The sequence below is a fragment of the Hesperophylax consimilis genome, chromosome 19, assembly GCF_061612785.1.
Source record: "Hesperophylax consimilis isolate HC1 chromosome 19, BYU_Hcon_1.0, whole genome shotgun sequence".
NCBI lineage: Eukaryota > Metazoa > Arthropoda > Insecta > Trichoptera > Limnephilidae > Hesperophylax > Hesperophylax consimilis.
In genome coordinates, this window is record NC_142854.1 from 31,420,460 (window position 1) to 31,435,592 (window position 15,133).

Sequence of the window (15,133 nt, forward strand, 5' to 3'; positions counted from 1 at the left end):
TAATAAAAAAAAATATTTAAAAATAATAAGAAAAAATAGAAGTAAAAAAAATGAGTAATATAAAAATAGAAAAATAAGTGTAGTACTATATGTGTTGGAGAATTATGTATAAAAATATGAAATGAGTATTTCGAATTATAATAAATTGTAAAATTTTGTAATTTTGTTAGAATTTGTGTGCAGTATGTGTTAGAAATTGGAGTTTGTTGGCTTTGCATAGATGTCTCTGTGTGTAGATGCTTGCCTTTCCAACGGACTGAAGTTAATAAATAAGTTGATAGTTTTTTCAATAGATGTCGCCATAAATGCTCCCCTGCTAAAAGTCAATAAATAGGTTGATTTATAATTTTCTTCCTCTTCTGCAATAAACATTTCTGGCGAAATAAGTGGTTTAAATTTCTACCTGGATCCAAAATCATACATTGTGGTCTTCGTGCCGCATCCGTATTATCGATTGAATCGCGGATGATAAAAGAACCAGCAAACATCTTCAACATCCAACATCAGAGGGGATCTTCAGAAAAACGGGCAAGTGACCATATCCCATATACCTACCTTATTTTCCCAGGCAGGAGAGCATGATTTATTACACAGCCGTATTTCTTTGTTTGTTTTAAAATTGAATCGGGCTGATTGTTACCAAGTGTTGTTTGAATTGATTTCATACCCATCATCGAAATTGTAGTAAGCAATAATAATTGTTACAACAATATAAAAAGAAGTTAGAATACAAAGCAAGTATTTTAAATTTCTTAAAAGATTTATTACGAGCGGTTATATTTGAAAATCCGTTAGTTTAAATTTCGAAAGTTACCGCGAGTCGGTAAAAACACCAACCCAGCCGCGAAGCAAGCTGACGCATGCGCGGTGGAGATTGTGGAGAGAATAACAATAGTGTCAAATTGTTTTCTTTTTGACAGCCATCGAGCTGTTGCATTTATAAAATTCAGATAAAATTCATTGTTTATCGGTTAGTTAGTAAAGTTCTGTGATCAAGGACAGTGCACGTGTAGTGATTGATTACAAGTGATTATCATTTGACAATACGTTCTGTGAATACCTCCTTTCTTGATATTTAAAAATGGATCTCAAAACTTTGATTAACCAGCGTGGAATTTGCAAGGCGAAATTAACTAGGTTCAATGAATATATAAACGGTGATAATTTGTCGCAATCTGAAATTGAAGTCAGATTGAAGAAACTTGAACCAATTTTAGACACTTTCGACTCATTACAAGATAACATAGAAGCAATTTCGCCGGAAGAATTAACCAAAACAGAAAGGCAAGCATTTGAAAATTTATATTATAATCTTGTTGCTAAGGCTAAAGATAAATTGTTAAATAAAGTTCAGAATACAACATCACATAACATACGTTTGCCTATACTTGAGTTGCCAAAATTTAATGGGAGTTACGAAAAATGGTTGAATTTTCGGGATACTTTTGTTGCTTTAGTTGATAATAATCCATCTTTAGAAGTTATTCAAAAATTGTATTATCTGCGATCATGCCTTGAAGGTGACGCAGCTAAATTATTAACCTCACTTCCAAATAACCAGGAGAACTATCATACTGCATGGGAAATGTTAACTTCTCGCTATCAAAATATAAAAATTATTATACATAAGCACGTTGAAGCATTATTTAAATTGCCTGAAATAAAATTTGAAAATTCCGTAGCATTAAGGAATCTTATCGATGAATCCGAATTACATTTAAAATCGTTAAATAAGTTAAATATACCCACCGAAAATTGGGATATCATGTTAATATATTTATTGTCGCGAAAACTAGATAGTGAAACTCGACATCATTGGGAAGTATTTGCCACAAAAGAGAATCTACCCACATATAAAGAGTTTATAAAATATTTATCAGATCGAGTTCAGATTTTAGAATTTGCTGGGATTACTGAAGGAAAATTTAATCAAAATAAAACTTTTCCTTTCAAATACCGAAAAGAAGCTATGATTTCTTTAACGCCTCAAATGACAAAATGTATTATTTGCAAGGGCGATCATAAGGTTTATAATTGTAAAAAATTTTTAATATTAAATACTAAGGATAGAATTATAAAGATACGTCAAGTAAATGCGTGTTTGAAATGTTTGTGCTTGGGTCATAAGCTAAAAGAATGTAAAAGTAAATACAATTGTCGTATATGCGAAAATAACTCGCACAATACTTTGTTGCATTTAAAAAAGGAAACAGATAATTCGAAGTCTCAGGATAAGGATTCACCATCAACATCAAATAATGAACCTTTAGTTACAAATCACTCTACGAAAATATCTAATAGTTTTGTTTTGTTATCTACCGCCGTTATTAAAGTGTTGAATAATAACGGAAATTTGATTAAGGCTAGAGTTTTATTGGATAGTGGTTCTCAATCCAATTTTATAACAGAAGAATTTGCAACAAGGTTGCAATTAAAACCCAAAAGGGCAAACATACCGATTACCGGAATCCAAAACAAAATATTGAATATTAAAAATAGCATAAATTTAAGAATTTTCTCGAACTATTCACCGTATGAAAGAGACATAGAATGTCTCGTTTTGAAAGAAGTAACAAGTCATCTGCCGCAAATTTCTTTTCAGAGAAAGGATGCCAACATACCTGATGGTCTTCAGTTAGCGGATCCTGCCTTCTATGAAACAAGCTCCATAGATATGCTACTCGGAGCGGAAATCTTTTGGGAAATTATGAAGCAAGATCAACTTCGAAATGGAGACTCAGGACCCATATTACAGAGAACTGAATTCGGATGGCTGGTGTCAGGACCCATCGTCACAACAAAAATAAAAAGGCCAGTAAAATCTTGTCAACTATCATTAAATATAATCCATAAACAGATTGAAAACTTCTGGAAATTAGAAGAATTCCAACCGGTGAAGCACCGGAGCCATGAGGAGCGAGCGTGCGAGGAGATTTTCAAGGACACTTATAAAAGGAATGACAATGGTCGTTTCATGGTAAGCTTACCACAGCGCCCCTGTGTTAAACAGTTGGGAGAAACGCTGCCCATGGCGGAAAAAAGACTTTGCAATTTGCAAAGGAAATTTTCTTCAAATCCTGACCTGATGAAAAAATATAAAGAATTCATGCAGGAATATATAGACTTGGGTCACATGACCCAGTGCGAAGCACCTTCTAATGAAGATTGTTATTTTTATTTGCCACATCATGCAGTATTGAAAGAATCGAGCACTACCACTAAGACTCGGGTGGTATTTGACGGTTCAGCAAAATCATCCAATGGTATATCGTTAAACGATGCTCTCATGATAGGACCTGTTTTACAGAAAGATTTAGCCGCACAATTGATATGTTTCAGAAAACACCAGTACGCGATAACAGCCGACATTGAGAAAATGTACAGGCAAATATTGGTGCGACCCGAAGACAGAGATCTACAGCGAATAGTATGGAAAAATTTCCCGGAGGAGGAAATTCAGCATTATCGACTTAACACCGTTACCTACGGTCTGGGGCCGTCATCATTTTTGGCAACTAGATGCCTCCAACAGCTGGGAAATGAAAATATATCATCAAACCACAAGGTCAGTCAGATTATAAAGAATAATTTTTATGTGGATGATTTAATTACTGGAGATGAAACTGAAGAAAACTGTTTAATAATTAAAGAACAACTAATATCCATCATGGCATCCGCTGGGATGAACTTAAGGAAATGGCGGTCGAATTTGCCCTCGTTATGTTCGAAGGAAGAAAACATGTCAGATATGATTATTAGTACAGATTCAAATGACAACAAAATATTAGGCCTGTCTTGGAACAATCAGCAGGATAATTTCCTATACACAGTGAAGTTATTAAAAAATCCAATTAATAGCAAACGACAAATACTGTCATGCATTGCGTCCATATTTGACCCGTTAGGATTAATAGGTCCTGTTACTGTTATTGCTAAATTATTGATGCAAAAATTGTGGCAGGCAAAGCTTCAATGGGATGAGCCTATTCCATATGATATGTTGAAGACATGGGAAGCATATGTGAATGAACTGCCTCAATTAAATAATTTAAGAATAGGTAGAAAGATAATATGTCAAGATCATGTAAATTTACAGCTACATGGATTTTGTGACGCCTCAGAAAAGGCATATTCGTCCTGTGTTTATATGGTGTCTACTGACAAATTGGGTAAGAAGTACTCCAATTTGATAATGTCCAAATCACGGGTAGCGCCTTTGAAAAGTGTTTCTCTACCCAAGTTAGAATTATGTGGAGCCGTATTACTGACAAGACTAGTGAATTACATTAAAGATGCTCTATGTACTCCGGATATACCTACTACATACTGGTGTGATTCCCAAATAGTACTGTGCTGGATCAGGGATCAGCCGGTAAGATGGAACACTTTCGTTGCTAATAGAGTGGCGGAAATCCAGGAAACCAGTCAGCCGGAGCAATGGAACCATGTACGGTCAGAAGACAATGCAGCAGACGTGCTTTCCAGAGGAATCGGCGTTTCACAGTTATTAATTTCCAGCATTTGGTGGCATGGTCCAGATTGGCTGACGTTGGATTCAGCGTGCTGGCCAAATTCCAACTCATTTTGTATTGATCCACCAGAGATCAAAACAAGCTCGGCACTGTTGTCTGCTGTGAAACAGGACTGGGACATTTTTGATAGATATTCCAATTTTTCCAAATTACAGAGAGTAACAGCATACCTTAATAGATTTATTTTTAATTGTAGAAACCCTTCGCAGCGCCGCTATAGTAAATTGACAGTTAGTGAGTTGGAAAATTCAGTAAACAAATTAATATCTCGGGCGCAATCATACTGTTTCAGAGACGAAATTCGAGTTTTAAATAATGGAGGTAATATACCTAGGAATAGTGCACTAAAGTCATTAGATCCTTTCATTGAAAGGGATCTAATTCGTGTGGGGGGAAGGCTCTCCAAAGGTAAAATGGTAACCGAGGGCCAGCAGCACCCAATTTTGTTACCTTCGCATCATAAATTAACAGAGTTAATTGTAAAACACTATCATTACTTGAACTTACACTCGGGAACGCAGTCATTATTGGCGTTGATTAGAATGAAATTTTGGCCGATTAAGGGAAGGAATATTGTAAAAAAAATAATAAAAAAATGTATAATTTGTTATAGATGTAATCCCAAATCCGAACAGCAGTTGATGGCCGACCTGCCAGCTGAAAGAATAACTGAATGTAGGCCATTTCAGATAACAGGAGTGGACTACTGTGGACCAATATTAATAAAGTCGGGTATTCACAGAAAATCACATAGCGTTAAATCATATATTTGCTTATTCGTATGCATGGTCACTAAAGCCGTGCACTTAGAAGCTGTGCTGTCCTTGAGCGCAGAGAGTTTTTTAAACTCTTTGAAACGGTTTATCTCGCGTCGTGGTAGACCAAGCAAAATGTTCTCGGACAATGCAACCAATTTTAAAGCGGCTAATAATGAACTAAGAGAAATTTATAATTTTTTAAATATGTCTAATGATAAAATTGATAATTATTTATCCACATTAGGAATACAATGGCAATTTATACCAGCTCGTGCGCCGAACTTTGGGGGGCTCTGGGAGGCTGGGATAAAGTCAGTTAAGCATCACTTAAAAGAATAACCAGTATCGCTTCATTAACTTATGAAGAGATTAATACGGTGTTGTGTCAAATTGAATCTTGCTTAAACTCCAGGCCACTGTCTCCCTTATCAAATGATCCTTATGACCTTAATCCCTTGACTCCCGGTCACTTTCTAATAGGAACTAGTTTGGCGGCGATTCCAGAACAAAATTTGGAACATATCACATTCAATCGATTAAACAATTACCAAAAACTAATCCAGATTGTACAATTTTTCTGGTCGAGGTGGCGGAAGGAGTACTTAGCAGAACTTCAAACCAGAAGCAAATGGACCAATAGGAATCAAAGGCAGATGCGGTCTGGCGACATGGTCGTAATAAAGGAGGACAACGTCCCTTCTTGCTACTGGAGGCTGGGACGTGTGAGCGCCGTTCATCCTGGCGCTGATGGAAGAGTTCGCGTGGCGACCATCATCACGTCGAAAGGCATCATCCAGAGGGCCATATCAAAGATCTGTCTGTTGCCAATAGATGACAACGAGGAGTTGAAAATGTCGACACCCCCACCCAACGGACCAGACGCTGAGTAAGCGCAAAATAAAAAAAGGTTTTGTGCAAAACAATATAAAAAGTTTCGTGATAAAAACAATATAAAATTTTTGTGTATTATCATAAATAAGAATAAAAAATAATAATAATAAATTAAAAGAAGATAAGGAAGAAATAATAATAAATAAAAGGTAAAAACAGTGCATAAAAAAGTGGATAACAATAAAACTTGCGAGTTTGATAAAAAATGTACAAAATAAAAAAAGGATTGTAGATCCGTATATACCAAGAAAAAAAAAAAAACACTTTAAAAATGAACGCTTATAAACCGAGATAGCCTGCTGGCTATATGTAATTTCAAACTACACAAATACATCTGAAGAAACTAATTATAAATGTGGTAATGAACTATAGAAAAACACAAACCCTTAAGAAGGATGACCAGGAAACCAGCGCTCCATGTTGTGTTGTCTATATTATTTGTTTTATGTTTGATTATTGTTATGATTTCTGTTAGAACAAGGTTATTGGAATTATCTTAGTTGTTAAATTATAGTATAGAATAGCTTAGTGAATTGCATGAATTTGATTTGAACGAAAGTAATAATTTTAATCTCATAATTAATTTGTATAATTTTAGTTAGTTTGAAATTGTCATTTCGTTTTTTAGAGTAGTCTTATGTTTAAACTTATGCTTAGAAATAGGTTACCTATTATTTCAAATATTTATTGTTAATCATTTTTTTTTGTATTAACAGTAATAGTAAATAATTACTATTTTTGTTTCTTCCAAATTAATTTTGGCATATATGTAGATATTTAGCTGCTTAATTTTTATTCTTATGTTTTGGGGTTTGTTTCAGAAAAAATGACCTCCAATCCTTTTTTTTCGGGGGGAGTTTATGTTAGAAATTGGAGTTTGTTGGCTTTGCATAGATGTCTCTGTGTGTAGATGCTTGCCTTTCCAACGGACTGAAGTTAATAAATAAGTTGATAGTTTTTTCAATAGATGTCGCCATAAATGCTCCCCTGCTAAAAGTCAATAAATAGGTTGATTTATAATTTTCTTCCTCTTCTGCAATAAACATTTCTGGCGAAATAAGTGGTTTAAATTTCTACCTGGATCCAAAATCATGATGGGTATGAAATCAATTCAAACAACACTTGGTAACAATCAGCCCGATTCAATTTTAAAACAAACAAAGAAATACGGCTGTGTAATAAATCATGCTCTCCTGCCTGGGAAAATAAGGTAGGTATATGGGATATGGTCACTTGCCCGTTTTTCTGAAGATCCCCTCTGATGTTGGATGTTGAAGATGTTTGCTGGTTCTTTTATCATCCGCGATTCAATCGATAATACGGATCCGGCTCGAAGGACCAATGTATGATTTTGGATCCAGGTAGAAATTTAAACCACTTATTTCGCCAGAAATGTTTATTGCAGAAGAGGAAGAAAATTATAAATCAACCTATTTATTGACTTTTAGCAGGGGAGCATTTATGGCGACATCTATTGAAAAAACTATCAACTTATTTATTAACTTCAGTCCGTTGGAAAGGCAAGCATCTACACACAGAGACATCTATGCAAAGCCAACAAACTCCAATTTCTAACAGTATGGTTTGTAAAATGCATTAGATGTTTAGAATATTTCTAATATCTGTTCTTTGTTTTATCATCAACCAGTTTACAAATCTTTTGAACACCCAATTCAAATTATTTGGTAAGACGTAAGTTTTAGTTTGGGTTAGGAACATGTTGAATATGTGAGGAGCCAGGTAAGATTCATGTCTTTTAGCGATATTTGATTTGATATACGGTACTTGTGATTGTTTGTGTGTAATTGCTCTCGTGTTTTGCGAGTGAGTTATGTGATGTGGTAATTTTTTATGCAGTTTTTGTAGTTGATCTTCTTTATGAATAGTTTATCAATGTCTAATAAGTTATTTTCAATCATTAGCTGTTCTGTCGGATGTTGATAAGGCTTTCTGAACATAATTCGAATTATTGATTTATGGTTAATTTTAAGGGATTTGAGATGAGTGTCTGCTGCTACTCCCCATACTGATATACCATACATTAGAATACTTTGACAAAGTGCAAAGTATATATTTTTTAGCTGATTTAATGACATAATATTTCGTATTGTTTTTAAGATGTATGATAGTTTCCGGATTTTTTTGTTATTAGGTTAATTTGGAGATCCCATTTTAGATTATGGTCAACAGTTAAGCCGAGATATTTGATATTATCCGCATAATCTATTTTGTCACAAGTACAGCGTGTGTTATTTGTGGAAGTATTGGTGCAGGGGTGAAGATGTAATTGTGGGCGACTATCTGGCTGACCAGCTTTTGTTTTACTAAAAGTTAAGTATTTTGTTTTACAAATGTTGAGTGTAAGAAGATTATTCATTAGCCATTTATTTATTTCAGTCATCCCTGCTTCTGTGTGTTTGTAGACCTTTTCCCATGATTGTGCTTTGAATAAAATTACAGTGTCATCTGCGTAACTGATTACTTTGTACTCTATTTTTCCAAGGTTTATCTCAGTAAGACTATTTATGTAGATGAGAAAGAGTATGGGACCCAAGACGCTGCCTTGCGGTACTCCATACCTGTTACCTACCTTGTCACTTTCGTGTTTATTGATTCTTACTATTTGTTGTCTATTTTCAATGTAGTTGATGAACCATTTTAGTGGTGGACCGGTTATGCCGATATTTTTGAGTTTTTGTTACAGTAATTTATGTGAGACTGTGTCGAAAGCTTTTGCTAGGTCTAAGAAAGCCCCTACCATCTTTGACCCGCCATCTAAGTTTTTGACTATGTAAGTAGTTAGTTCCGATAAGGCATCTTCTGTTCCCATTTTCGCTCGAAACCCGAATTGGTTCTTTGAGATCAGTTTGTGTTTATTAAGGTATGCGAGCAATCTTTTTTTCATAGTTTTTTTCTAGTAGTTTGGATAGTGAATTTAGCAAAGTGATAGGTATGTAATTTAAAATCATAGTTTTGTCTCCCGATTTGTGTATTGGAGTAATACAACCTATTTTTAGGTGATCGGGGACAGTGCCGAGGCTAAAACTTTGGTTGAAAATATGTTGAAGAGGTATAAGTATGTATTCTCGCAGATTAATCAGTATATGATTGGAAATGTTGTCTGGTCCCACCGCGCAATTTGGTTTGAGAGAAATAATGAAATCCGAGATTTCCTTAGTACTTACTTTATGTACATTAAACGTATGATTTGGTTGTATGGTAGAGCATAGTTTGGCTAGAGAGTCTTCTGATGTGCCGTTTTTTAGAAAAAGTTTTTCAGCCAGGGTAGAGCCAACTTTTGCAAATTGTGAGTTAATGAAATTTGCTATTTTACTAGGTTCATTTTTTGCTAGGTTTTTTTCCATTTATTGACAGTTCTTTGATGTTTGAGTCTTTTTTCGGATTGGAGTAAGTAATATCTTTTACGATTTTCCAGATTTTTTGGGGATCATTTTTGGCGGATTTTATTTCTTTTTTGTAATATTTGTATTTGGCTTGTTTAATTAAAGTATTACATAGGTTTCTATATAATAGGTATTCATTTTTTAGTTTGTTATCATTTGGGTATTTGCGCACTTGCATGTGCATCGTGTCTCTTTTATGAATACTGTTGACTAATCCTTTCGTGATCCATGGGGTTATCTTAATCTCTTTGTGTGTGTAGATTTTGGGGGGATTTTTTGTGGTGTGTGTAGTTATATAGGTTTCAAGCGTATTCATAAATGTGTTCAGGGCATTGTTTGGGTCTAGTTCATTTATGACATTTGACCAAGATTCATTTTGTATGTCCGCTATTAGGGACTTAAAATTTGTTTTGTCTTGCACGGTGTTGTTTTTTTCTTCTTTTTGTTTCTTGTTGTGATGAATGCTTAGTGTAGTTGTGAAATGATCTGTGACTGTTGAGCGAATAATGGATGAAGATGTTTTTTTTTTTGTTTTAACAAATATATGATCTATGCAGGATTCAGTGTGTGACGTAATTCTTGTTGGTGAGTTAATTGTCGATTTAAGTCCGTAGTGAGTAAATAGACTTAAGTATTCCGTGGTTTTTGGTTGTAGGTTTAGTGTGTTTATATTTATATCACCTGCAATAATTAGTTGTTGTGTTTTTTTTATTTTTTTTCAATTTTTTTGTTTTTTTATTTTTTTTCAATTATTCCCTCCTACAAAAAAATCTTTTGCAGAGATAACGTCTAACGCTTCTCTCTTTCATTTTTCTTCCCCTAAATCCCCTCTATCGTCCCACCAAGAAACTATTTTCAAACTGATAAAATCTAATTCAAAATTTATTCCTTCTTTCGATAAAAAAAACTACATAATGATCTTTTACTTAACCCGAATTGGAATAATAAATCCCAGGCTCCCAATGGGACTGCCTTAAAAAACTGTTCCACTTCCAATACCTTCCCTAAAGTCATGATTGAAAATTCTTCTTTTATTCAAATTTTAATTACCCTATTAATTTCGATCCTTTCAAATAACAATAAAGTACCGTCCAACGCTGCCGATTATATGAAATCTTTACTCTCTAGCCTTCCCGATGTATCCGCAACTGAGCAAAATACTTCAATGGAATAGTAGAAGTCTATCATATGGATATGGATATCATTGTCTAAAACATGATAGACTGGATGGCAAAGGTAGCACTGCTCTTATTATACATAATTCTATCCCTTTTAAACAAATCATTTTCCACACTCTCTCCAATAATTTTCAGATAGTAGCAGCTGTTGTATCTGATATTACATTACTATCAATATATCCCTCCCTCTACAATTTTTGTTGAAAACGAATGGTCAACATTTATATCCCAGATTCGTCCCCCGTATATGATACTTGGGGACTTCAATGCTCATTCTCCTTCTTGGGGCAGTGAGGTAACAAACCGTTCTGGCCATAATCTATTAGATTTTATGGATACCTATAATTTATGTATTCTAAATGACGGATCTCCAACTCGTTTCACTGCCCCTCAACATCGGAAAAGTGCAGTCGATTTATCTCTTTGCACATCTTCGGTGATTCCCATATATGTTCTTGGAACATTCTTAAATATCCCCTTTCCAGTGACCGTTTTCCTATAATAATTACCTTCAATCATCTATCTTCCACGCATTCCTTTTCGATAAACAATAGTTTTGAATTTAAAAGGAAAGACGCGAATTGGAGAAATTTTTCTTCAGAATTAGACTCCATTGTTCAAGCATCTAAGTCTTCCCTTGTCAACACTAGTTTAAAATGTCAATTATTTCCAGACATGATAATAAAAGCTGCAGAAAAAACACTTAAAAAACGTAATGTTAACATTATAAAACATTCCACAGCATGGTGGGATGAAGAATGCACTAGTGTCGTTAAATCCAGAAGAGAAGCAATTTCCATTTTCCGTAAATGTATGTCTTTCGAAAATTACCTTTCTGTGAAACGCGCCCAGACAGAAGCGAAACGCGTTTTGAAAAACAAAAGCGGTCTGGATGGCGAAAATTCTGTGAACGCTTGTCTCCTGAATATAGGTTTTGCTGATAAGATAGCTCCTCCGTCAGTTGCCAGATGTGAGGAAATGCCTTCCTTTATTTCTTATCCATCTCACTCTAGCTGGCTGGACTCTCCTTTCTCAGTAAGTGAATTAAATCGAGTAATCAATTCCCTTCCAGACTCTTCTCCTGGCCCTGATGGAATCTTATATAGTTTCATTAAAGCATTCTCAGACATATCGGTTGAATATTTTTTATCCCTAATTAGTTACATGTTCGAAACGGGATTTATTCCGGAAGTCTGGAAAGTTCCCAAAATCCTTCCGATTTTAAAACCAGGCAAAAATCCATCTGAAATCTCATCCTATCGTCCTATTGCTCTTTCGTCATGTTTAATGAAAGTAGCAGAACACTTGATAAAGAACATATTGGAATGGTTTGTTGAAAATCACAGAACTATCTCTCCTAATCAATATGGCTTCCGGAAAAAGAAATCAACCATAGATAATTTAAGTGTGTTAACAACAGACATCCGTATATATCTCAGTCCCTTAATTCTTGCACTCTGGCCACATTTCTTGATCTTTCGTCCGCTTACGACGATGTATTAATTAACATTTTGAAAGAAAAAATAATTAAAATAAAAATTCCTTTAAAACTAGTTCAATTTATTATTGATTTACTAACAGACAGATCCATTACTATCCACTTTTCCTCAAAAACGATAAATCGCAAACTATGGAAGGGGTTACGTCAGGGGTCCGTAATCAGTCCATTATTATTTAATATATATATAAGTGATTTAGACAGTGTAATTCCTTCATCTATCAAGCGACTTTATTTTGCTGATGATTTTCTTATATACTTATCACACAAAAATCTATCGCGCGCTGCGAAGGAATTGAATTTGGCTTTACATAATATTAAAATTTGGCTGTCGACAAATGGGATGAATTTTGCTACGTCTAAAACCAAAGTAGTGGCTTTTACGCGCAAAAGAAAAATACCCCCTTTTCTGTCTGCTTTGATAATGCCCCTCTTCAAATCGTTAAGCAAATTAAAATTCTTGGACTACTTTTGGATCATAAACTTTCCTATCTCCCGCATATTCAGAACATTTCGGCTAAGTGTGAAAAGGGGCTAAATATTATGCGTGCTGTTTCCAGAGTGTGGTGGGGATCTCATCCTACTACTCTTAAATTAATGTATGGTGCTCTAGTGCAAAGCCATTTGGATTATGGAACATTTCTTTTCGATCCTCTTCAAAAAACTTGAAAGAATTCAGTCCAAAGCGCTCAGAATAATTATTGGAGCGATGAAATCTTCTCAATTAATTCTCTCCAGGTAGAATGTGTTGATCCCCCCTTAATTTTGAGGAGACAATTCCTGGCTGATAAATATATTTTAAAATCTTTTTCTATATCGCGTCACCCTTTAGAACAAAGCCTTGATTATTTGTTCAATAACTTAAACAACGAAAAAAGATAAAACAGATAAAAATCGACTTCCTCTCCTTCTAAAAAGTTTTCTTTCATTCAAATCTCTGTCTTCTTCCCTCCAAAATCTACAAAAGATCCTATCCTTCCTATTTTCACCATCCCATTTGATTCTATCAATTATATCCCCAACGTTATAACTTCAGACTTCCGAACTGATATTTTAACCTCATCTAATCAAAATGTTGAGGACAAATTTAAAAACATTACATCTTCTAAGTTTCCAGAATTTTCACTCATTTACACAGATGGTTCTAAGTCTGATAACAAAGATTGTGGAGCTGCGGTAAACATTCCCGAATTTGATTTAGATTTTTTGTCTTATAAAATTGCCTAAAGAAATTTCTATATTTACTGCAGAATGCTTCGCAATTGAACAAGCTTTGAGTCAAATCCAGCTTTTCAATATTCGACAAGCCTTACTGTGCACTGACTCACTAAGCGCAGTGTTGAAAATTTCCTCAAATATCCATAAACCAGAAGACTATATAATTTATAATATCAGAAACACCCTTAAATCTTTAAAAGAATTAAATTTCGAGACAATATTGGTTTGGGTCCCTGGCCATTTAGGAATTGAGGGTAACGAGAAAGCCGATTCTCTAGCTAAACTTGGAACAATTTCTGGCTCTAATCCTTTAGATTTTAGAATTCCTATCTCTGACGTCATCCCAATTCTTAAATCCAACATGATTCGCTCCTGGGAAGAAAATTGGACTAATACGAAAACCCGAACTGGTGCTTTTTATGCTGGAATACAAAATCATATTCCAAGTAAACCTTGGTTCCATGGCAAGAAAAAATCCAAAAGATTTATATCCTGTATCTCGAGAATGAGAATTGGTCATTGCTCCATTGCATCCCATTTGTTTAAAATCCGGGTCCTAGATACTCCACTCTGCCAGTGCGGCATGGAAAATGAGACTCTTGATCATGTTTTCTTTAATTGTACAACTCATTCATCTTTCAAAGGCATTTATCGTTTACTTATAAAAATCACCCATCAATCTCCCCTTAGTATTCCTTATTTACTTTCTCTCAACAATTCTCGCATTTTTTCAGTTCTATACAAGTTCATAGACTTGAATGACTTCAATATTTGAGATTTCCTATTCCCGTATAGATTTCCCATAAAATTATAATCATCTCCCTTAACTTTAACGGCACATAGCACTCTTTTTAGGGTGAATTGCCGAATTCAAAAAAAATTCAACATCGACAAATACGGTTTTAGTTGAGTAACATTTTCTGGACACCCAGTAGACTTAATTTTCTCAACTTTCAACAAGGACGTACTTTTGCCTTGACCTGACAAAGTAAAATCTAAAAATTCAAAAGAAGATACAAACAATTCACTTTTTAACACATATATTTTACACATACATTAATTTTAATATTAAACTCATTTAACTTTGACAAAACTTTTTCGATTATCCTCGTCACCATATCACCAAATATACAGGAAATTATGCTCTAATTCAACAGAACCTCCAAACAAAATTATTAGAAAAAAAAGTTGAATCAAATAATGACCCAAAACAAATATGGCAAATAATCAAAGAACTAACTAAGGCATAACACAATAATGGTAAAAAGTCGAAATAATAGAAACGGAAAATGATATAATGAGACGAAGTATGAATGTGAATGAGGCAAGGAGTGTGTGCCAAGACCGAGTTGTTTGGCGATCCGTCCTCTCTGCCTACCCCTGCGGGGAAACGGCGTGATGGTCATTAACTTAGTTAGAAAATGATATCACGTCTCTATACACAGATGCGAACCTATTTTTAAATTTTATTAAAAAATTATATACATAGAACCTTTCAGGGATGTTACGCAATAGGAGTGTCTCTGATTCTTGCTCGCCATGTTTCAGATCCAACCCATGGCAAGGACGTCTGCGGCCGAGGTGATCGGCTCTCCATATATCCGGAAGGGGTGAAGGGAGAGGAGAGGAGAAGATAAGAAAAAAGAAAGGGACA

At 34.7% G+C, this 15,133-nt stretch overlaps 1 protein-coding gene across 1 annotated transcript; it reads left to right on the forward strand.

Annotated features, from left to right (window-relative positions):
- The first annotated feature begins 438 nt into the window (after positions 1–438).
- On the forward strand, positions 439–5,284 carry LOC149415143 (uncharacterized). Its single transcript, XM_089643048.1, has 2 exons — positions 439–3,565; positions 5,146–5,284. The coding sequence occupies exons 1-2, from the start codon at positions 1,082–1,084 to the stop codon at positions 5,149–5,151; spliced, it is 2,490 nt and encodes an 829-aa protein (XP_089499174.1). The 5' UTR covers positions 439–1,081; the 3' UTR covers positions 5,152–5,284.
- Positions 5,285–15,133: the final 9,849 nt, after the last annotated feature.